Source organism: Pseudopipra pipra, chromosome 3, assembly GCF_036250125.1.
Source record: "Pseudopipra pipra isolate bDixPip1 chromosome 3, bDixPip1.hap1, whole genome shotgun sequence".
In the NCBI taxonomy this organism is placed as follows: Eukaryota; Metazoa; Chordata; class Aves; order Passeriformes; family Pipridae; genus Pseudopipra; species Pseudopipra pipra.
The window spans coordinates 79,446,787-79,470,962 of NC_087551.1; the positions used below are offsets into that span (position 1 = coordinate 79,446,787).

The following is a 24,176-nucleotide window of genomic DNA, read 5'->3' on the forward strand; positions in this document are numbered from 1 at the left end:
GAACCTCAGAGCCATCTGGGCCATGGGAACTGTAATCTATCTCAACTCGTTTTGCAAAGCAATATACAGAGAGGACAGGGGTTGCCTTCTGGGAAACCCAGTAGAGCCAAATCAAAAGGTCACAGGGGCCAACATCTTTGTCTAAACTCTGCACTGAGAAGTAGAACCACCCTCCTCTTCTTTGCAATGCCCTTTTCCAAGACTGAAGTATCCTCTGGTGAGCCAAATGGTCTGATCCACAAATTGTTTCTCTTTCAATACTCGTTTTCAGCTGCTTGAACTTCCTCGGACTGTCAGTATGCCGTTCATGCTGTCTTGGTCTCACATCCTAAGTGCTGAATGCAAGCTTTGCAGCAGAGGCATTCAAATCAACTCACTCCCACCAGGCCTGTTGCCCTTGCTCAGCACTCCTTCCAGTTCTATTCCATCAGTAATTTCATATTTCAGTTCCACATTTTCTATCTGTAAAGCAGCAGTCATTCCAAATTCTGCATTCTTCATAAAGTCCATTATGCAGAAACTTCAGTATTTGCTTTAAATTTTGACAGATTATAAATGCCTTTCCTGCTTTACTCAATCCACCCTCTCCCATGAAAGGTTCTGACTTCTATGAAGTAAGTGCATTCATAAAAGTTCCTCAGTATGGCAGAAGTTTGTTCCTTTCTTATCTCCCCTTTTTATATTGCTACTATTAAAATCCCAGCTATAAACCTCTAATCTGAATAGATATGACAGCACCAGACTGCACAATTGTTTGCAGCTTTTGTTATTTCTTTTTCAGAATAAATTCCTCTGCAGCTTGCATCCCCTGCCAGTCTGCACCCCTTTGTTCAGATCCACACCAGTATCCCATATCATACCTTTCTGCTCCATATGGATATCTAGCATACATTAGGATACCTCATATGGCATCTGATGTTTATATGTGTGCAATTGAATCAAGCCCTAGTTTTCCACTAACCACCTGAGAAACTCCTGGGTGTCCCAGATATCTGCTGGCTGGTGAAGATAGCTGTTACCTCAATATATCTTGGTTAATGACACAGTAAGCTTTAATCACCCTTACACCAGTTGGTAAACACTTTTTGAGGAGCTTTAAATTAAGAGCTTGCTCACCAGTCCTTTATTGCTATTGCTGAGTCAGTAGGAGCTGTATGCAAGCAGCTGTATGCAAGCAGGAACATGCAAGTTCCCATTAAAGTAGAGTAACATTTTTGGAATGGATGAAGTGGAAAGACTTCTGGATGGCAGTCCAACAGACGTGACTCTGACTGCTTTCCCTCTGCCTGATGAGTAATTGTGAGGACAGGTGCTCCCTTCCCAGAAGAAAGCTTATGAGAGTAAGTTAAAGTGAAGGGGCATAGGGAGCAACTCACATAAGGACAAAGTGACAAAAAGAAAATCTGGGGCCTGAAGCTCTGAAGAGGAAGGATTGTGAAAAACTGGTTGAATGAGTCAAAGGTTGTTTCTAGCCTTTTCTCCTTATATAGGAGATTACATTTTTAATCTGAGTAGTTTGCAACTGCTCTCCCACTATCTAGAGATAAAACCAGAGACTAGTGTTCTCTGCATTTTGTATGGTAAAGATTATGCACCAGAGAAAATTTCTACTATTATCTACAGCTGCTAAAGATAGATCAACTAGATCAGGGAAGTTCAGAGTCACAAATAGCTGTCACTTGGACAGCAGCTTCAGCTTTGACTTGGGCCTTTGCACATGTCTTCTGAACCAGGAAGCCATCTGAACTATTACGGCAATGATGCCAGAGGGATGTGAGTCAGGTGACTGGTGTGACTCTTCCTGTTCCTCAGGGAAGGAAAAAAAGGTGAAAAATGTGTAACTTTATTTTGACTTCACATTGTGGAACATCTTGCACACCAACTCTGCACCAATGGTCCAGATTTGGGCAGCTAAAGCAATCCAGGAACTTCTTTCCCTGTTTTCTTTCTTCCATTTCTGAAATAATGTTAATTAGAAAGGCAGCTGGCAAAGCTGCCCATTTTGTGAGATGGTTGCCTTAGAACTAAGCTCGAAGAACAGACAGTAATTGCTTTCCTGAGAAGCACCATGCCTCCGTGCAATTGCTACAGGGCATCGGTTACACAATGCCATGCTTGTTTTTATCAGTGAGGAGGAGGTGCACTTGTTGAATCCAGACATACGAGGTCTGAATTCACATAAAGGATTTTAAAAGCTGAGACTGTACTAGTCACTGATGAGCACAGTAATGATTTCTCTTCCAAGTGAGGCTTGTAACTCTTCTAAACTGAAGGGAAATGCAGGATATATTTCTCTCAGATACAGAGAGCTATATATATCAGATGCAGCTATACATACATATAAAAATACCTAACTAGAGTGATCTAGAACACGGATGACTTAGCTTCAGCTCCCTTTGCAGCTAACTGAAAAGTCCAGGAACATTTAAAGCATGATTTGTTGGACATACAGCTAACATCTATTCCAGACAAGATGAACTTTAGTGTTTAAGCTCCTAGTTCTCTCCATTAGTTATAAAGTAAGCCTCAGGAAATCAGCTCAGTAATGTATATCCATAGTCTGCAAGTGTTCAGTGGAATTCTGCCCAGATGTTTATTCTGATCTGGCCTCTCTTTCACAGTGGAGATGGCTGCAATTGAAGAATTATGCATTTTATCAAACCCTATGATAACCATTAATTTTGAAATTTTTTTGCAACAGAGGGGCCTATATGCTCCTCTGCTCGGAAGTTAAGTGGGTCTATCAGAGTCTCTGTTTTCATCCAAAGATAACTACAGAGAAGTAAAAAGAAACATGAGTAAAACCATCTTCTCAGAAAACAGAAAATTTAAAAAATTAGAAATTATTAGTGATTTATTTTCTGTCAAACTGAAGCCTTACTTCAATGTAAAACATTTAATAAAACCACACAATTTTAAATATTGTGAGTTATCAAAACTGATGGTTCTTGCTGTGCTGCAACCAATTTGATGAAGTCGTACATAGTTTTTCCGCAAGGATTCAGTGCAGTATTAAATAATAAAATCTTTGTTGCAGCAGTGTTCACACAAACTTTCAGTTTCTATGTGCTTCAGCTGAGCATGTTTATTTTTTCACCAAGTTAGATCATATGACAGGATACACAAGCTACATGAAGTGCTGCGAGCATGCAGGATTTGACTGCAATTTTGCTACTATATTTGGCATTTGGTTTTTAAAACCCACAAGTTCTAGCACAAAATGGCTTCTTCCTGCAAAAGCCAAAACAAAAGGCAGATGAAAACACAAATCCAAAGGGCATTTTTAAACCAGAGGCAGGAAGAGGAGGGAGGCTGCTGCTTCTTGACTGCCAACACTGACTGTGCAAGAGCTCTGCAGTGCCTGCTCCTCGTCTGTCTCAAGCAGCTGCTGACGTGGGGCTGGGAATTAATCCCCAGATCTCTACCTGTATGCTGAGTACCTCTCAGGAATTAGCAACTTCATCTGGCAGCATTCATGTTCTGCAGCTCTGACTTTTAACTAACAGTACATCTGAGAATGAAAGCAGACTTGTACTGCTAGCTCTGCACAATATCTCGTGGTGATTGCCCCAGCACCCAGCCAGGCCACACTGTAGCTTACTTAAATGGGGAAAATGCACACCTCCTCCCAGTGAATTTCTGTTGCTTTAAGTCTATTCAGCTTATTTTCAATATTGCTTGGCTGTCATGCAGTTACAGTGACTATATATCCTTTCCAGTTAAGAGCCCAAGTTTCATGTTAACTGCAGATGCTTCCTCCTTAAACTATATAAAATGACACTGTAAGGGCAGCCAGGGTCAAAGGCCAGAGCCCAGAAGGCAAAGCTGAACTCCACACTGTGCTTAAGAATTTCATAATAACCATCATTTTATATTTTTCACGTTATAATACCACTTCAAAAATTATCTTCTACCAAAATGGATTCCAGAACTTTTTACATGGAAATCCAGATTTCTGAATGCAAAATACTGCTCTCCTACTTTAGGGAAAGGCATGATTTAGTGACAGATGGACCCAGAGCCCCTCTCCTGCAGCACAACAAGATGGTTCTGGGAAACAAGGAAAGATAGGACATATCTGCCAAGAAGGACCAAAATAGTTTGTGAACCCAGTGCCTGCAGCTCATCATCTTGAGTGGTCAGATCAGCCATCATTAGCTAGAAATGCTGAGATGTCATAAAGAATTGTTGGCCACGAAATGTACTCTGTAGGGAACCTCAATGTCTGACATCATCCCTTCCCTTCTCCTATACAGTAATGATGCTATACGTTATTGATGCTTTTTATTATTCATAGTGCTTTGCCCTGTAGAAAGGACAATCACTTTGCCCCTTCAAAAATTTTGCTAGTTGTTAAGGTGGAGTAAAGTTGCTTTCTTTACTTAAATCACTGTGCAACAGAACAGGAAAGGGAAGAGTAACGCCTTGTTTTGAAATTCTGAGAACCTGAAGAGGTGAAAAAAATGTGCCTGCTCAAATGTTTTTGTTTACAACTCTTTTCCATTCTGTTCAATCACAGAGGGAAAGAGAAAAAGAAAACTAAGATATCAAACCATGAAAAAAATTAATTTTAATCACTATAAAAGTAACAGATGAAATTAAGGACAATTCATTTCATAAATGAAATTAAGGGCAATACGAGCTATTTTCAAAGCTAGCATAAGCTTTGAAAACAAGCATGTAAGAGCTTTGACAGGTTTCTTATTTACAGCTTGTGCGGAATCAAAGGGAAACGGAGACTGCTGATATTCTGACCACTTTAGATATTTTCTTAGCTATAAATTCTTAACGGTGCTATCCAAGTGTGCAGTGCCTGTCCTGTAACCAAGTGACAGAGAGGTCAAGTAGAGGCAAACAAATATCCCTCTGGGACTGTGGCATGGAAAAGGTGGCAATCAAGTTAAGCTCTTGCTGATAATTCTTGCCTAAGCTAACAATCATTGGCGTATGATACCGTTTGAGTCTTTCACGATCCTGAAAACCAACAAACAAGATGCTGCTAAGTCTTACAGTACAGTTAAGTCTTTTGGGCCGAGGTGCGCGCTGGGTCTGTGGGGTCTTGGAAGCCCCTTTTCTAAACTCCCAGTTTTCAAACCCATGGTTTTCAAACCATGAAGTCCCGAGCACCTCATCCCATCATCTCTGTGGGTGGAGGCTGAGACGAGCCGGGCACGCAGACGGGGCATTTTCACTCCTGCAGCCCCCACAGCACCGCCGCAGCCCGGGTACCGCACCACCCCGTCCCCTGCCGGCTGCAGTTCCGGGGCCGGGCCCGGGGCGGTGCCGGCCGGCAGGTGCCTCCCCCCGCGGTCCTGGCGGGGCTGTCGCCGCCGCTGCCACGTCAGGGGAGTTTCCCAAGGCGAGGCGGGCGGGGCTGGGCCCGGCCTTCCTCCTCCCCCGGCCGCCGGAGCCGCCGCGGAGGCAGCGAGCGGTGCCCGCTGCCATGGAGGCCCGGTACAACCTCAAGAGCCCGGGTAGGCGGCGGGGCCGGGCGGGGGCGGCGGCGGGGCCTGACGGGCTGCCCGGGCCGATGCAGACGGGTCGCGGGAGGCTCGGGGGCCGCAGCCGGGGCCAAGGCCGTGGCGGGGAGGAGAGACGGGGGTCACGGCGGAGGGGAGGGACGGGGCCGCGGCCGCGGCGGTGCCGCCGTGGTGGTTCCGCCGGGGAGCGGCGGCGTTCGGGCGGAGGCCGGCCGGGTCCGTTCTCCTTCGCAGTGCGATGGCGCTGGAACCGCCCTCCGAGCTTAATTCGGTTCAAAACACGCCAGCTGCCAGGTCTCTGTCTGTGTGTGTGCCCACGCGTTTTTTTGCTGGTTCCTGGAAACGTACCTTTGAACCCTTAATCAAAGGTGAATGGCTGTGTGTGTGCCCTGCTCCTCTGGCATCGCCTCCTGTCCAAGCAGGTGCCTGTGAGGGGACGGATTGGCAAGGGTCACTTAGCCTGGGTGGCGTCAGTTTGTTTCGTTGAAGTGTTGCTATACAGGCTGTATTTACTTATGTGTCTGTGTGTGTGTGTGTGTTTGTTCACATGTTTGACTTGACATGTTTCCGTGTTAAAATTCATACTTACAACTCCTAAGCTTTCTTTTGAATCCTTGAAGTGAGAGTGCCTCAAGAGATGTGGGCGATGCCAGGAGAAATACTACTGGAAGAGAAGGTTTTGCTTCCCAGGAAAGGGAATGGAGGGCAGGTCGTGTCCCTCCTTTATAGCTGTGTTGGATCAGTGGCCCCTGACCAGCTGTGCTCGGGCTTCCCCCCCTGGGAGCTGCTTGCACAGCTGGAGGGCTGACACTGCTGGAGCAAAACCTCTCCCACAGCTTGTAAAGTCAAGTTGGGTTTGTATGTCAGTCGCTGTCTTGCCCTTGCTTTCCCCATATCTGGTTTTGAGAATTAAGCATTATCAGCTCTGAAGAGTGGCTTTATTCCTTAATAATACCATCCTGTATGGGAGCATGGAAGGTGGGGAGAAACTGAATGCTATGATGACTTGTACCATACATATGTCAATGACAGGCTTGTTTACAAACATGCCTCATGTGGATGATATATCTATTGCTAAATTATGTCCCTTACCCTCACACCCAAGTTGCATAACTGAGAGGTAAGAAGGATCACTAAGCAAATAATGAACTTGTATAAGTTTAAAATACCAGGAAAGAATACTTTTTTTTTAGGGTGATGTGCTGGATATGTGGCATATGTGAATTTACAAGGCCACACAAACATGCTCACTAGGTGTGGTTTGCCACGTGATTGAAAAGAGTGCTGGTGTGCTGTGTGATGAGCCCCTGAGATCTGGGTGGAGGGGACAAATATTTGTGGTTTAATTTAGAAATATTCCTCTCTGTTGTTGCTAGTTTCCCTTAATTTCAAGAGAAAACTACCTTTAGCGAACTTGATTTTCAGCACCCGTGCTGTTCCATAGGAAAATGAATGTAGAGTATTCTGACATTAAGATGGTTTCAGTTAATGTAAATGCACTGAAAATACATGAAAAAATCCACCATATTTCCTATTTCAAGTGGTTGTGTCATCTGTCAACTAACGGGATTATTTTGATACCTGAGCCCTCTAAGGCTTTAGAACTAGTAGCTGTCCTTGTGCCTGTTGTTGTTACCTTGACTTGAATAGAGGAACACCCAAGCTGGTAACCTTTAGGTCAGCTTTAGGGATTTGGAATGTGCTATCTTGAGACAGAGTGGAAAAAGTAATAATTTTGTACCTGTACAAGAGGCTTCTCCTGTTGAAATCTGCTTTTGAACTTGAGAAAAACTGTTTCCAAATGGTGACTTCTGTCTGCTCCGTAGTTTTAAAGAGGGCAAATACTACTTACCATTTTAGTATAAGTTGTTTTAATGATTATAGTAGGCTTTTGCTGAAATATCATAGAGGAAAACAAATTTCATATAGGAAAATTTTGTTAAAATAAACTTTTGCTTTTATTGATCTTCATTTTTAAACCAAAATCTGCTGTAGAGCTGTGTCAGGAATTGAAGTCATCTGTGGTTATATATGGATCCCTCTTCTGTGAGGGGCTGTGCTAGACCAGATTGATGAGTGGGGATCAATTTGCCTCTCTAGTGCCGTGCTTTTTGTGTGCTTTCAAGCAGATCACCTAAAGTGCAATATTGCTGCACAACTTTGTCATGCTGCTGATTGCTCCTAGGCAGCGTGTTCGTCTTCTTCCTTATCCTGGTTTCTATGGCTCTGAGTTCATCCTGACATATCTAAAAGATGGTAACTCTCCATAACGCAAAGCAAGTTGTTCTCCTTCACACTGTGTCTCTGTCGATGAGAGGCAGCACAGCTGGTGCTCTGGCAGGTCTCGGTTTGCCATAGGTACAGCCCGTGGCCACTGCAGGTCTGGGCATGGCCAAGCTGCTGCTGGCTCCTGTCAGTTACCCTTTATAAGGGCAAGAAGCTATGGGGACATTCACCTGACCCTGTCTTCTTGCACTGCCTATGAACTTAAATTTCCTTTTCTATTTCTTCCCCAAAAGGCCATTAATTTTGGAAGGGAAGAAATTTCACACTCTGCACTTCAGGCTTCTTTGTATTGCTGCAATAAAGCAAAGCCTTGTAAGCTGTTGCTTCATATTTTTGTGTGTATTTTTGGCACTTGTAAAAGGGCAAGCTATTTTTTGTCTTAGGATTTCAAAATGAATTAGTCAATGTATATCAGCCTGCTGCCATATGGTTGATAAACCTCTTGCATCAATATTAAAGCTCAGCTGACTAAAGCACAGACTTCATCCTCTTCATGCTTCAGGAACATCCCTATTTTCTGAAATTTATAAGACAGCTACTTGGAATAATCTCTTTACTTTTTTTTTTTTCCCCAAGAGCTGTGACCCTTAGCCTGCTGCAAGATCAGACACCAAATCTTGTAGTCACTGTTTCTGTAGTGACAATCTCTCTCTTTCACATAGGCTGTTACCAGGCGTCTGAGCAGGTATTAGCACAGACACTTGAAGAATTAGGAACAGCTACTTACAGTGCCTCACACAGAGCCCACAAACAACAGTGCTTTTTTATTTTGTTGTGGGCAGAGTTGGTTTTGTTTTCAGCAGACCACCTCATTGAGAATTTGATTAGGGAGAGCACTGGAGGCCTGGGGAGAGCACTTGGAGAGAGGCGTGGCACGTATATCCCGCCTTTGTTGCCCAGTGCTTTGGGATCTTGGACATACAGGAAACATAACAATGCTGAGATTGTGATCCTCTTAGCTGTCATCTTCAATGCATTTGCTGCTGCTTCTTCAAACTAGACTTCTTTCTCCACTCTGTACTTTGTACGGTGTTCTTGCCAACAAGCATATATCTGTTCTTTGTTAGTAAAACAGAGTTGATAGGAAATAGCCAGTAGCTACTGAGCTGCTTAGTACCTTCTGTGTATGAAACAAGGATAGATTGTTTAAAAATAAAGTTGAACAGATGTTAAAAATTTATTAAGACTGAAGACATTGTTTGATCTTTGCTGTTCAGCAAGCACTTTACATTTGGTAAGTTTTACCTCCCGTTGTGTTGACTGAACAATTGTTTTGAATTGTAAATACAAGAAGAGTGCTGTACTTCCTGCTGCCCTGAGGGAAATGAGGGCTAAAGGTTGATTGTTTCTGAGGGTGAGAAGAAAGCAAGATGAGACTAATTAAAAGCATTCTTTTTTTTATAGTTGTTAAACTTTGTATGAGTACAGAAGGTTTGTGGGTCTTGTGAAAGAATGTACGTGAAACTGTGAAGATGTAAAACAGCTATTTAGGGTCTTGAGAAAGGGAATATCTGAGCCCCTGATGATGGAAAGCAGCTGGCGTTCTTGGCAAGTGGCATTTCTATTTGTTTAGTAGCAGAAGTCAAAGGAACTGCCAAACCAAAAGTCCCATTTTTGGCTGGGATAGATTTCATTTTTTTTCCCTAGTAGCTGGTTCAGTGCTATGGTTTGGATTTAGTATGAGAATAATATTGATAACACACTGGTGTTTTGGTTGTGGCTAAGTGGTGCATACCCAAAGTCAAAGACTTTTCTGTGTCATGTGCTCTGCCAGTAAGGAGGGACACAAGAAGTCAGGGAGCAAGGGCAGGACAACTGACCCAAACTGTCCAAAGAGATATTCCATACCACAGAACGTCATGCCCAGTATATAAGCTGGGAGGGACCAATTGCTGCTGGGGATGTGCTGGGCATTGGTTAGTGGGTGGTGAGCATCCCTTGTTTTCCTGGGATTTTATTTCTCTGTCTCTCTCTTTTTCATTACCATAATTATAATTAATTTTGTTATTATCATTAGTATTATTATATTTTATTTTATTTCATTTATTAAACTGTTCTTATCTCAACCCAGAAGTTTTACTTCCCCCCTCCCCCCCCCCTCCAGTACTCCTCCCACCAGGGTGGAGCACTGGGAGGAAGTGGTCTTTAGTTGCCGGCTGGGCTTAAACCAAGACACCAAATCTGAAAATAAAAGCAGTTTTGTGACCTGTGGCTGCCCCAGACAGTTGTTACAATTCTGCAGTTATACATTTCGGGTTTGTAAGGACAATTGTTTTGTCTTGTTGCATGACATTGGCATAAAATGAAAACCTGACTAATGGAGAAAATCACAGAAGCAGTGATGTTCAGTGATGAACCACTTAATTGTCTTAATTTGTTTTCATTTAGACAGAGGAGTGTGATTTCTTTAGTACGAAGAATTGTGTTCCATACTTTATGATATTTAGAATAATGATGTTGAAACTGCAGGAGATTTTGGTAGAGATGACTTTAAAATGGTGATGCTGTTCACCATTTTAAGGAGACCAAGACTGAAATTTTAACTCTTCTTCGTTTTGCTCATTCCTCTGGTACTGGAGGATGTAGGTTTGATGAGGTGGCCAGTGGCAGTATGGGAAGGATTGTTAGCATTATGGGTTGCTTCTTCTACTGCTGGCTTTCTGGTTCCAGAAGACTGAAAAATCTGTAAATATCTGTAAATCTTTGCTTGGTTGCTGAGTTATCAGAGCAAAGATATATGCAGTCCACTGTCCCATCATAGACAGAGGTGGTAGGGAATATTTTGTAAAAGAGTTTTAAAGAAAGAAAATATGTAGTATATTCTCCTCATCAGCAGTTTAAAGGACTTGCCCAAGTGGAAGTTTCATCTGTCTTCCAGGGATTTTATTTTGGATGGGTGCGACTGGGACATTTATTTGTTTGGGCCTTTTTTAATAAAGAAAGATCAGGTATCTGGATCCTAACAAAACTTTAATTGTAGTCTTGATTCAAAAATAAGTGTCTATAAACTGATATGCAAATTTTTAATGAAAATGTAGCCACAATTTTTGAAATGATATACAAAAATGTCTACAGGAACTGAAAAATCTATTTAAAGACAAATGTGAACTTGGAAGGGTTAAGATGGGGGCAAAATGAATAAACAGAAGGAATGCAGGGGTAGAGAAGAGCACTAGTGATGTGGAGCTCACTTGAAAATGTGGTAACTCGGATTTATTTCAAGAGTAGATACCCCTTAACACTATTCTCCAGAAAGATTGTAATTGATATTTCAGAGTACTTATCTCAAGCCCCCCTTTTCCCTCTTTTATTGTTTTTAGTTCAGTAGTGATCACACATCATTCACAGGTTCTAAGCTGTCCAGGAGAATCGCGTCCACAAGGAGTAGTTGACACAAAGTGACGCAGTGACACTGTGCAGTTTGCTGTGAACCTGTTAGAGTCACTGCATGTTTAGATTTAATAAACTGCCCTCTAGAGTTCAACACTACTTGAAAAGATACCACACTCTATATCAAAGAGCTGTTGTAAAAGTATTTCATAACTCTCCAGTCTGTTGTGACTCTTCTCTTGCATGCTTTAGTGACCACATCAATTAGGGTGATTTTTTTTTTGGACTTGGAATGTCAAAGCTCAGCAAGTGTTGTCACCTTACAAGAATTTCTATGTACTTTACAAAACCTAATCCTTACTTTATTTTTTAATGGAGTTATCCAGTCTTTGGGCAGGTGAACTACTGACTATTATTCACTGTTATTTTTCTCCTTACATGAAATTTAAAGATATCTTTAGTAAATGGGGTTTTATTTTGAATGCCAGTAGAGCCAGTTTGTGTTAATGGGTTTCTGGGTGCCTTGGGCTGCTGGGAGGACTGGTGGTGGTGATTCAGCAGGTGACTCTCAGCACAGTGAGCTCTGAAGTCATTTGGTGGTTACACCAGCCATGGGTCAGGCAGTCTTAGCTCAGTGGTCAGATATGGAATGGAGGGGGAGGAAACACTGTTTTGTGATTTTAATTCTTCTAAAATCACTGTCTAATATTTTTCCTAATTGTACATAGTAACATCATTAATAGACAAACACATAATGCAGATAAGCTTGTATTTTATTAATAGCTCAAGTGAACTGAGAAGTTATAAAAGTTTCTCTGGGATGAAGGGTTTTATAGGAAAACCTGTGTTCAACAAGTAAACTGCGTCCTTACTTATGCTGGTCAGCAGAGCCTTGGGAAAAAAGTACTACTTTTTCTGTATTTCTCCTGTGTAGATGTCTAAATCTTGCTTAAAATAAAGAAAAAAATAAAAAAATGGTAGAAGGCATTTGCTGAAGCAGTAAAAGCTGTCAGGTTGTTTTATTCCTTTTTTCCCAGATCAGATAAGTTAGCTTGAAAGATTAAGAGATCTCTAGCTCTATGCCAGCTGTTTTGGGTTCCTTTATTTATTTGTTCATTATGTGTTTTCTTTTTCAAACAGTAGAACTGAAAATTGATAGAATGAAATGGTTCCTGTCCATTTGAGGAAGATCCTGTCATGCACAACCTTTTTTTTTTTTTTAAAAAAAAGACATGATATTTTACTGAGAGAAAACCACCACTATTCAAATTATTTTAAGCAGTAATACTGGCATTTGTGAAGACTGATCACTTGAATTTTCTGTATATAGAAGTTTCCCAGCCACAAGGTGCAGACTTGGGCACGATAGCAGAAGTATCTCAATGTGACCTCAAGAGATATCCAAGCGAAACAGTTGTGGGAACAGAAGTTTCAGGATAGCTTGAAGTAAACAACAATAAAAGTGAGATTTGACAAGAAACAGTTTTTGTTAGAAATAAATCTACAAATCGGACATGCATACATTGTGCAAATTTTGCTCATTAATTATTCCACCACTGCTCAATCCTAAAGCAAGCTGGTGGCTTTAAATTCGGTTCTCAGAATTTAATATCCATGTTTTGCTTTTTGGAAAAATTTGTTAAGTTCAGTGTAATACAATAGGCAGATTGTCAGGCAGAGCCTCTGACCCATAGCACCCACTCTTTCTTTCCTTCCATTCCCAGAGCGGTAGAGAGCTCCCACACTTCCTGCTGAGTAGGAACTCCCATTTGTCCCTAGTGTTAGTCTAGGCACTAAATTTCCTGAAGACTTAATTTTGATGAACATTATGATAAAGGGTTGCTGAGTGTACCTGCGAAAGCATGGCTATTTCTCATGCTGATGGTCATGCCACGTTAAAAAATGACTATTTTGTCTCTAAAACCCGTCTTTTACAAACTGAATGTCTTGATTTTAATTTTTTTTTTGCTATATTAGTGACACTCTTTGACTTTATTGGCAGTTTGCAGTTTTTTATTTTGAATGGGCCCAAACCATTCTCATTTTTCGGAATTGCCATTGCCAAACATTTACTCAGATGATTCAGTGTGACTTTAAGTGAGTTGAAATACCATATTTTGCATCAAAACTCTTTTTAATGATATTTGGATAAGAATGTCATGTACTTGTTGCAGGCAGACTTCGAATTTTGTTTGTTTCTTTCATCGAGGTTTTCAGTAGCCAAAGGAGGGACTGTGTTCATGAATATTGCAGCAGTGCTTAAAGAAGAAACAATTTAATGCTTTCTTCACTGGATCACACGTTCTCAGAATGAACCTTTATCGCTCTGGGCTTTTCTTGCATCCTGTCAACTGACATTTTTCACCAATATGGAAAGAGAACCACAGAATGTTTTTTGTTGGGAGGGATCTTTAAAGGAGTAGTCCAGCCTTCCTGCTACAGGCTGGGACACCTTCAACTAGATCACAGCTCAAAGCTCCATCCAATTTGACCTTCAGCATTTCCAGGGATGAGGCATCCAGAGCTTCTCTGAGCAACCTGTTCCAATGCCTCACCACACTCACCAGAGAGAGTTCCTTCCATATGTCCAATCTAAAGCTACTCTCTTTGACCTTAAAATCATTGCTCCGTGTCCTGTCCCAACAGGCTGTGGTAGAAAGTTTCTTTCTTGTAAGCATCTTCTAAGTATTGAAGTGCCATGGTAAGGTCTGCCCAGAGCCTTCTGTTCTCCAGGCTGAACAGCCCCACCTCTCAGCCTTTTTTGTATACATATGCTTCTTAGAATCATAGAAAAGCTTGGGTTGAAGGGACCTTAAGATCATCTAGTTCCAACCCCCCTGCTGGGGGCAGGGACACCTTTCATTAGACCAGGTTGCTCAGAGTTCCAGCCTGGCCTTTAAGATTTCCAGGGATGGGGCATCCTCAGCTTCTCTGGGCAACCTGTTCCACTGCCTCACCACCCTCACAGCAAAGAACTTCCTCATAATATCTAATCTAAACCTACTCTCAGTTTGAAGCCACTCTCCCTTGTCCTGTCACTACATGCTCTTGTAAAAAGTCCCTCTCCCTCTTTCTTTTAGGCTCCCTTCAGGTACTGGAAGGCTGCAGTTAGGTCACCTGATATATTCTTAAGATATCTTAGGTTGGTTAATACTGAAAACTTTTTATAAGCAAATTTGCACTATGATATACAAAAGCTAAATTAGATTTTGCTGTATTTTATGCCCCAGGAGTGGAATAATATTTTTCTCTAGTAGTTGTCCCTCAGTGATTGTGGGTAACTGCACATGATACTAATAGGGGAGACTGTATTTCTGTCTTGGTCCCTCTTGGTCTCAGAAATCTCAGTAACAGTTATCTGCCTTGTCCATGACTATTCTGTCTTTATTAGGCTTTGTTATGTATGTTCTCAGTTTTCTCATGGTTACCCTTTTGCTTCACTGGGTGTTCAGTCCTGAATTAGCTCATCCTGGTGCATGCCACTTTTCTTCTGAAGGCAAATGCCCAGGCTCGTTGGCTGTGAAGCAGTGTTGGGTCTGAAGCTTTTTCTGATCCAGGCTGGTTTTCTTATTCCCTGCTAATGAACTGATAAACCTTAATGAAGATGAAGACAAAGTGTTATTCAGTGGAGCCACAGGATGTGGGGGGTTCTGCAGGGTGTTTGATTGACATCTCCCTCTGGCAACTGCATAATTGGGACAACTGGAAGCAGCAAATTTCCACATAGTCTGTTTTCTTTTTGGGTTGTAATAAGTGAAATTATTAAACTTTGAGCTGTTGTTTATAGCTGTTGAGAAGTGTGAAGGAGGAAAAGAGCTTTTCACAGTAGATTAGAATTAAATTTCTCTGTGGGTAGGTTAGAGTAGCTTTCCCCACATCATCATGAAAGTGAATAAAGCCCTGGCGTCTGAGCATGCTACAAAGCCTACAGTCATCTGGTGATATGAGGCTTTGTAAATCAAGGAACTGCAGTTCACTTTCACTGTATCTTAATGCTTACACTGTAAGGAAATTTGAGCAGTGTTTCTCCTTCTTTGTAGTTAAATAATTACGTGAGAGGCAGGGATGCTCGGGGTTTGAATTGAATGTTGAGGATGGATTAAGGTATCCTGTTCCTATGTCATTGATTAAAGAGGTAACTGGTATTTGCACTTTTTCCTGTATGTAAGAGGGAAGAAGAACTTTCCACCTAACCTTATTCATGAGGTGGCATCCTTGAATTTCTTGTCTGCAGTTCTTATGTTCAGTCTGCTCTTCAGTTTGGCTGAGTTTTTTATTAGGCATTAACATATGATGCACATTAGGGCACCTGGCAGGACAAGTGATGTAATGGAACTTACTAAAGTTCCAGAAAAAGGAGATGCAGAAGATACAGATGATGCTGATATTTCTGAAGTAGAAGATTAGAGAGGGTCACTAATGACTATCCTGAATTTAGGATAGAAAAATACCTGTCTGTCCACACTCGGTAGCAGTTTCAAAGTGCAAAGACCCTGGGTAAATTTTTCTGGCCATGCATGTGCGTTTTCAAATCTAATATAAAACTTCATCTCCTCTTACTGTTGATGTGTTGGTTTCTCTCAAATCTTACTGTGACCTCCTTTTGAACAACTAAGGGTGTAGTCATGTGACTGTCATGGGAGGTGTCAGGACAAAGCTATTCAGCAGTTGTTTAAAGATTCACATGATGTCCTTTGTAATAAAATATTGAGGTTGTTAGCCTTGTACATCTTGTAGTCTGAAACTGTTAACAATACGTGTATTTTTCCTCATGTCTTTGGTGCAATTATTAGTATAAAACTACTTTAGTCCCAGTGTTCAGTGTTGAGAAACTCTGACCATGCAACATATTTTTCATGACTTTATGCCTGTATAACTCATTTAAGGTTTATTCATCGTGAGTAGTTTATATTGTGTCTTGAACTATGAACTCTAGTGAAGAAGCTGGTATATGCTGGAGAAGATTAGCTAGTGGAAAAGAGTGAAATGTTTATGTATTTTTGTATGCAATGCATATTAATTTATTTTCTTAATTTCATGTCTTACACTTTATTTTTTTTCAGCTGTTAAACGTTTGATGAAAGAGGCTGCAGAACTGAAGGATCCTACAGATCATTATCATGCACAGCCTTTGGAGGTTTGTTTCTCTATATGTTTGCAAGAACTTTTAGTTAGGCAGTGTTATTCGTATATACTCTAACTATACCTCTCTGTAATGCATAGGTATTGAAAATGCATATGTATTGAAAATGTTCAATACATAGGTGTTGAAAATATTTAAATGCTAACAGACCTTTTTTTTTTTCCCTATGTGGGAAATCAGCATCAGAATTCCACTTCAATGGTATTGTAGTTCCAGGTTGTCAGTGAAAGTGCACAATAATGGGTTTATATCACACCTGAGTAGTTTTATAGCATGGGTATGTTTTTTCCCCCATCTCTTTCCTGAGACTGCATAAATGCATAATATTTAACTTAAACTTTATACACCCAAACCTGATATCTGGCTCAGTTGCTGAGTTGCTCAATGAAACATTTAACCCTAGGTGATCCCTAAGGTTTTGCTCTTTTACATTAAAAAAAAAACCCTGTGAAAAATGTAAATGGGTACAATTCTGGATGCATTGTAAGAGACATAGATTTCACTTAAGCAGAAGCTTCTAGAAGTCCACCTAACACCCAATTAAGTTTTTGGGCTGAGAGGACAATGATGTTCTCGTGGTTAGAAGCTTAAACAGAAATCCCTTCTGATTTCACAGGATTAATTAAAAGGACAGTGTTCTATGGTGTTCAGTTGGGAGGTTTGATTTAGCTGTTCACAGAAATGCGTAACACGCTTAACTTGCTTGCATAATAATGTGTGTTCCTAGGTACTGTAAAATATACCATACTATCAACTAGTTTTTATCTGTACCCTGTGTTTCCCTTTCCTGTAGTGAAATGTAGGGTTTAATTCATGCTATTATTTGTAACTTACATGAAGGTCTCAACGCGCTTGCAACAAACGTGGGTAGAGCCCTTCCCAAATCTTCGTTCTTGAAGCCCAGCCATGATGATGACACGAAGGTCTTATTTCTGGATTAGAACAGTGACTCGCTGGGAAGAGAACAGTGGCAGATGAAAGGAAATGCTGGAAATGTTGACAGTCACCTCATGTACTTGAAAAAGTTGTAACTGGGTGGGCAGTCCCAACCCTGTAATACCCGGGTTCAGCATTAGTTGAGAGATGTCATTCACTGACAGCAAGCCTCATTTCGACTCCTATCCTAACAGGAGGAGTTGTTTTGCTTGTAAATATTTGGGAAGTTGTAGGCAGCATGGGTTCTCATACATAAAGCCAAACTCAGAACCCTAGAGAAATAATGAGGAGTTTTTTGTATGTCCAGTGAAAATAATCTAAATTTCAAAGTGTTCCTCTTGCAGTAAGGCACAGTAGCTGTTTCAGGATTGTTAGTGGAGAAGCAAAAGAGGATGTGAATTCTCTGTGATGTGAGTCAAGTCTCTGTGCATGGAAGGGGCTTTGGGGAGACTGTCATTAATGGTCTTTCTTGGTGTAGGCATCCCCTTGGTTCTCCAGAAATTATTGTTTACTGAGCCAAAGATCCAGTTTTCTCTTATCTGACTCAGTTTTCCATCTGTTGGGTAATAAGACTGTTGTCATAATTGATACAACTAGAGGGAGGAGTTTGGATAATCATTTTGAGGGTTTCAGTGAAGTCATTGTGTAAGCAAATTGCTAGAAGGCCTACAATATTTTATGCTTAGTGCTGTGTTGGTTCTATTTAACCTTCCATTTGATTTTTGGCTTCATAAAACTTCTGTTGTGCGCCATTTCTTTAGCCTATCCTTGTTCAAGAAAATGGCATGTAGTTGTCTATTTCTGTGACAAACTCTTCTTTTTTTTCTTCTTCCATTGATGGGGACATTTTAGGATAATCTTTTTGAATGGCACTTCACTGTTAGAGGCCCTCCAGATTCAGATTTTGATGGAGGGATTTATCATGGGCGAATAGTGCTACCACCTGAATATCCCATGAAACCACCCAGCATTATTCTGCTGACGGTAAGTAAGCAAGCTTACTAGTTTTTCTTTTTTATGTCATCAATTTAACCATAGGTGTCAGAGAGAGAGAGATTCTTGGCATGTAACATAACGTTATTTTTGTAGGAAAGGTGACATAATACAGTTCATGCTGTCAGTTGAAGTCCAAAAGCCTTCCAAGGTGGCTTTGGTAATCTGTAATTGCTTGAAGCTTTGCACCTAATAAATGGAAACTTCTTCTCCAGGAGAAATCATGTTGCTGATGTGATTGTCTAACCTTCTGTACTCTCCATGGGCCCTTTTGGTTTCTATTGGAAACATTACTCACATGTAGGAAGACAGACCTGTAGTTTGAGGCAAAGGCCCAGTTTTGTAGAAGGTTTTCTTCATGCATTAATAGAGTCAGCTGACAGAATTCTTTGTTCAGAAAGTTGAATGCCAATTTTGTGAGGTTGGTAGTAATATAATTATCATTTATCGTTAGCATATAGAATTTTTTTATTACAATTTTTACAACTTGTACCAAAACCCAAGATTTAACTTCCAGCATATTTTATTGTATCCTTCCTCTTCTTTTGAAGGCCAATGGCAGGTTTGAAGTGGGGAAGAAAATTTGTTTAAGCATCTCAGGGCATCATCCTGAAACGTGGCAGCCTTCATGGAGTAGTAAGTAACAATTATTTGGAAAATGATACCCCCCATCAAGCAACTTGATCTTTAAACTGAAAAAAAATCTCACAAGGAATGTGCATAGAGGGAAAGGACACATTTTGAGGCATAGAAATATGGGAGAATTTGAGAAATGTAAGGTCTTGAAAGAGTGACATAGGAGGATTTGGGGATGGTATTAAATAAATGCAGGGTGAAAAGGTTGAGAAACTGAGAGACCATGGTGAGCTCTCCTTTTTTTTTATCCACAAGCATTAAGAATTTTCAGACTACTTAGCATATTCTTTGTGGTTTTTTTTGTAGTTGTTCTTATGAAAATAAATCCTATTACTTTACCCTGTTTTTGTGTAATCACTAAAACAGCTTGAATATTAATTGAGGGGAGTTTTTAATTTTAATGCTGTAGTTCTGAACACTCATGAGGAAAGACATTATGGTCTGAGTTGAGAATAACTGACTCTTTTCTACCTTTATTTTTTTAAGTATTATCACAGAAATTGAGAGTTTGCACAATTAAACCAAAGTGGTATTTTTGTGTTTATATAATTTTAGTTTTGCTAAGTAGAGTGCATCAATTATTTCTTTGTATATCGGTTTCACTTATAAAATATGTTAATAAAATTATAGGAGTTTTCTAGCACACCACTCTTCAACTTTTGTAGAGTCTCTTATCTTTTTTTAAAGAGTAGAAAATATTGTGTTTCTAAATAGGAGTTATAAATATCCTATTTCTGTGATGTGGTACTTATCTTCACGTGATATTTATTTACCAAATCTACTAGCAAAGTGTCTTGCATTCCTAAAGTTCATGACTATGTAAAGCAAAATTCAAGTGTGGATGTTGTCCAAAGAGATGTTTCAGATGACAGTTCGATTACAAGCAGTTGTATTTGAGTTCCTTCCCCAGCATGTTGACATAAAAGGAACAAATTCTGCTGCATAGAAAACCAGTGCGCTTGTGTGCACTGAATTGCTGAACTCATGTCTAATAGAAAACATACAAAAAGAATACTATGAACATTCTTCCCTCCTTTATTTATATGTTAGTTCTGCCTTACCATTTTATCTTCAGAACCTATTTTTAAAGTCTGGAACTCTAGTATTTATAGTGATGCAACATTTTTGTGACAACTTGTGTTTTCTTCTCTGTGTTGGCCGATGGCCTTACCTTTCTTTACAATGTGACATTAAAAAGAATTAAGAAAGCCTTGCAGTGTACCAAAAACCACCCAGTGCTGCTTGTATGAAATTCAGACTGCTCCTTTGGACATAATGAAGTTTTGCAGTCAGAACTGCAACTTTTCTGAGTTTAGAATGAGATGACATGAGAGTTGTTTCTGCCACCTTGTTTTTAACTCTGTTTTCCCATTTTAGTAAGAACAGCTTTACTGGCCATTATTGGATTTATGCCAACCAAAGGTGAAGGAGCAATAGGATCTCTAGATTACACACCAGAAGAAAGAAGAGCTCTTGCAAAGAAGTAAGCACTAAGCTTGTTCCTATAGGTACCTATATATGCACTCACTTTTGGGGTAATGCATCGAGTAGAAAGTAAGCCACTTCAGTCTATTCTTTTGCATTTATTCCAAATATAAAACAAGTTCAATGCCTTGTATATATAGTGGGTTTTTTTCCCCTGAATATTGTGCAAACTTGGAAGTTAGTCAAACAAAATACACTGAGAGGACTGTGTTCCTTCCAGCATTGTGTGGTCATATTAGAGGTTTAACTAAAATTCAGGCTTGGAGCTCTAATTAACACTGATACAGCAGTAATTGCAGCATGGAGGGAAAAGGAGTGTGATGGAATTGATAGTAAGTGTAACTGGGGGAGAAAACCAAAATAATGATGTATTATTGTGCTTAAGTAAATAATAACAATAATGAAATTATGCCAAAATTCTGAAGCGACTGCTTCTGAATGATCTTCAGGAAATTAACTTAAGATTAGATTTGTGACTATGATGAAATGATTATCGTAGTGGAGAAAGGGAGAGCAGTGGATGTTGTTTATAGGGACTTCAGCAAGGCTTTTGGCATTCTCTGCCTTACCATCCTCATTCCTGAGGTACAGCCTAAGTCAGTGAGGACAGTAAGGTGGATTAAGAACTGGCTGAGCTGCCTGGATCAAAGGATTGTGATAAGCAACATGAAATCCAGCTGCAGCCCGGTGTACTCCAGGGGTCAACACTGGGCCCAGTGCTATTCAGTGTCATTAATGACCTGGATGCTGGGACAGAGTGCACCCTCAGCAAGTTGGCAGGTGATACAAAACTGGGAGGAGTAGCAGATAACACCAGAAGGTTGTGCTGCCACTGGAGGACAGTGTGGCTGGAGGAATGTCATCAAAGTTCAACAAAGAAGAGCAGAGTCCTGCCTCTGGGGCAGGACTGTTATTCCTGGGGAGGAATAACACCAGCTGACTAGCTGGAAAAGAACTTGGATGGGGGAGAACCTGGAGGTCCTGGTGGACACCTGACTGATCCTGAGGCAGCAGTGTGCCCTTGCAGCAGAGAAGGGCACAGCAGTATCCTGGCTAATGGTATCCTGGGTTGTATGAGAAAGAGCGTTGCCAGCAGGCTGAGGCAAGTGATCCTTCCTCTGTACTCAGCACTGATGAGACATTGAGGGTCCTGGGTCCAGGTCAGGTCTGTGACCAGGTCAAGGTACTACAAAGAAGGACTTTCTGGAGCAAATCCAGTACAGTGGCACAAAGGTGATTGAGGACCTGGGAATATTTCATACAAGGAGAGACTAGAAGAGCTGGAAGTGTTCAGACTGGAGAAAAGAAGGTTCAGGGGATCATGTCCATGTGTCCTAATATCTGAAAGGAAGGTGTAAAGAAGGCAGAGCCAGGGTCTCCTCAGTGACATCCAGTAACAGGACAAGAGGCAATAGACACAAACTGAAACCCACAAAAATCAGTCTGAATGCCATCTTCACAATCTTTATTGTGAAGGTGGCCAAAGCACTAGCAGAGGTTGCCTGGAGAGGTGGAGTCTTCTCTCTCTGGGGCTGTTAAAAGTGTGACTGGAAACAGACATAAGCAACATGCTCTACTTGACCTTGCTCTGAGCAAGGAGACTTGCTCAGATAACTCAGTAACTCAGTGTTATCTCCAGAGGAGCATCCCAACCTCAGCTACGCAGTATTTATCCTTACATGATCTTACACCTATGGGGTTTTTTTTGTTCTTTCCGTTTTTCCCGTCTGGGAAGGAGAAGGTACCTGAAAGGCCATATTCCTACCTTATAAGCAAAGTTACTGAATTCCAAGTGATAACTAGTATGTTATTTTGCAGGCAAATGTGAGTTTATTGCACCTGTACTCTGAGCTGTTGGAAGCTGCAGCTTTTCTGTTAGCATGGCACTGAGTCAAAGCTAATAAACTCTGCTCAGAGGTAGGGTTCATGGGCTGGCCTTGATACTACGCTGTCAAGGTTGTGTGGTTTCTCACAGACTTGGAGAGCAGCCTGCAGTGTGCCCTATAGAGAAATTATGTGTGCGAGAGAGGGAAGGAAATGCTGTCACAGAAGCTGAAATTCTTGGATTTGAGGTGCAAGTTCCTGGATCCTATATAGTATTTGTAATAATAGTTAGATCTTTATAATTTATAGTTTTAATTTGCTGTAGGTATAAATAAGTTTTTAAATTGAAAGAAATTACTAATGAAGTATAAATAATACTAGTAGGTAAGTTAATACTTTCCTAAATTACATGAGAGAATATGTGTTTGCAGTGTAGATAATTCTCAACGTATTTTTTCAAGACAGTGTTTTGAGGCGGGGGGGAGTTACTTCTAACCTACTGGTCTTGCCACTACTTGTCTTTCTGTGGGTTGTTTTGCAAGCAGTTTGTTTAAACAAGCACACAAGAACATTATGAGAACATGCTATTCTGAGCTGTGTCATTTGTGGCCAGGTCACAAGACTTCTGTTGTGAAATGTGTGGCACATCTATGAAGACAGCCCTCTTACCACTAACATCCAGAAGCGTGTCAAGCCAGGCGGACAAGGAGGCTAAAGAACTTGCCAGACAAATTAGCTTCAAGGTGAAGTTACTGTTTAAACTTTTATCTCTCTTGTATAGAATTTTAAAAAAATTGGAAAAACTTGTAAATCGCAGAAACCTTCATCAGTTGCTACGTGGGAGCTTCTTTTTTTAGTACAGTCTGAAAGAAAAATAAAAGTGGATCTCTTGCAATTTGCCAATTAATAAATTGTGCATCTCAAGCACTGATTGATTGGTTTTAATTTTAATAGTGAGCACTGTGGTAAAAACTGCCTAACTATGTTGCTTTTAATTCCACATTTTCAGACACTAATAACTTTGTTAAATTCTCCAGAATTAGTCTTATCAGGAAAGTGTTAGGAAAATTTGGGCAAAGCTAACCTAAATTTTTTTCCCTTGTGATTTTTTTCCCCTCCTTTTTGCTTATGGAAGGAATAAAACATATTACTACTGAAAAATGATTGCAAATTCTTTTGAACTACTCTGCTACTATCTGAAGATACTGAAAGTTGAACTCTGGTATGGAAGTTGCTGTGACCGAAAAATGTGTTCTCTAGCTTGTGTTTCAGTGAAAGCAAGGTTTGTTTAGACAAATACATTCCTTAGAGAATTGCATGTCTTGCATGCACAGTGTTGTTTCTCACTGGGTTTTCCACTAAACTCTTAAATCAGCCACTAAGGAAGACTGCTGTGCATGATGGCATGGAATTACAGTGAAATATATGATGACAGTGTGGCATTGGTGCAAACACATCCTCACTAAGGTCAGGGATGCTCATATGTCCCCTTTTATCACCAATGTTCTCCTAACACTCTCCTTAGAACTACTTTTACTTTTTTTGTGTGCTATGAAATTAAAGATTACCTTCTACTGAGCATTACTGCCAATTTTGTGGGACCTGCATACTCCTCTGCCATCTTGTTGGCATGGTTGGGTCTGTGTGTAATAACGCTTGTGATTAAAAACATCTCCAAATATTTTACAAAGATGAGGAGATAGTTTTAGTTTAGGGACAGAGTTTTAAAGTTGAGCTACTTGGAGAAGCAGTGGACTGCCTGTTTCTGGCTTTTTTACAATATATAAAGGTTAAAAATGTAGGATTGATTTTTACTTAAGAACTGCTACTCTTCATCAAAGAAATTCTAGAAATATCAAAGCCTTTTTTTTTCTTTTTCTTTTTTTTTTTTTTAAGAAAGAACTCTTTACTTACATTTCATATCTTCAGTTTTAAAATGAAAGACTTAGGGACATCAGTCTTTAAAGAATATTGGTGCTTTCCATGTATCCATATACTTAACACCACCTTGTAAGAACAAGCACTTATCAAGGGAAAATGAACAAAAAGCCTCAAACCTTTTA

The 24,176-nt window shown here is 40.4% G+C and overlaps 1 protein-coding gene across 2 annotated transcripts in view; it reads left to right on the forward strand.

Moving 5' to 3' along the window:
* The first annotated feature begins 5,313 nt into the window (after window positions 1-5,313).
* The window catches only part of UBE2J1 (ubiquitin conjugating enzyme E2 J1), a 28,429-nt gene continuing 9,566 nt past the window's right edge, over window positions 5,314-24,176 (forward strand). Inside the window, exons 1-6 of one of the 2 annotated variants that reach the window (XM_064649988.1) lie at window positions 5,314-5,474; window positions 16,160-16,233; window positions 18,028-18,159; window positions 18,720-18,804; window positions 20,182-20,287; window positions 22,727-22,856. In XM_064649988.1, the coding sequence (XP_064506058.1) occupies window positions 5,444-5,474; window positions 16,160-16,233; window positions 18,028-18,159; window positions 18,720-18,804; window positions 20,182-20,287; window positions 22,727-22,856 (558 nt within the window). In that variant the 5' untranslated portion in view covers window positions 5,314-5,443. Of the gene's footprint in view, window positions 5,475-5,703; window positions 5,849-16,159; window positions 16,234-18,027; window positions 18,160-18,719; window positions 18,805-20,181; window positions 20,288-22,726; window positions 22,857-24,176 lie in introns of those variants that run through there. The other variant, XM_064649987.1, reaches the window with a different exon arrangement.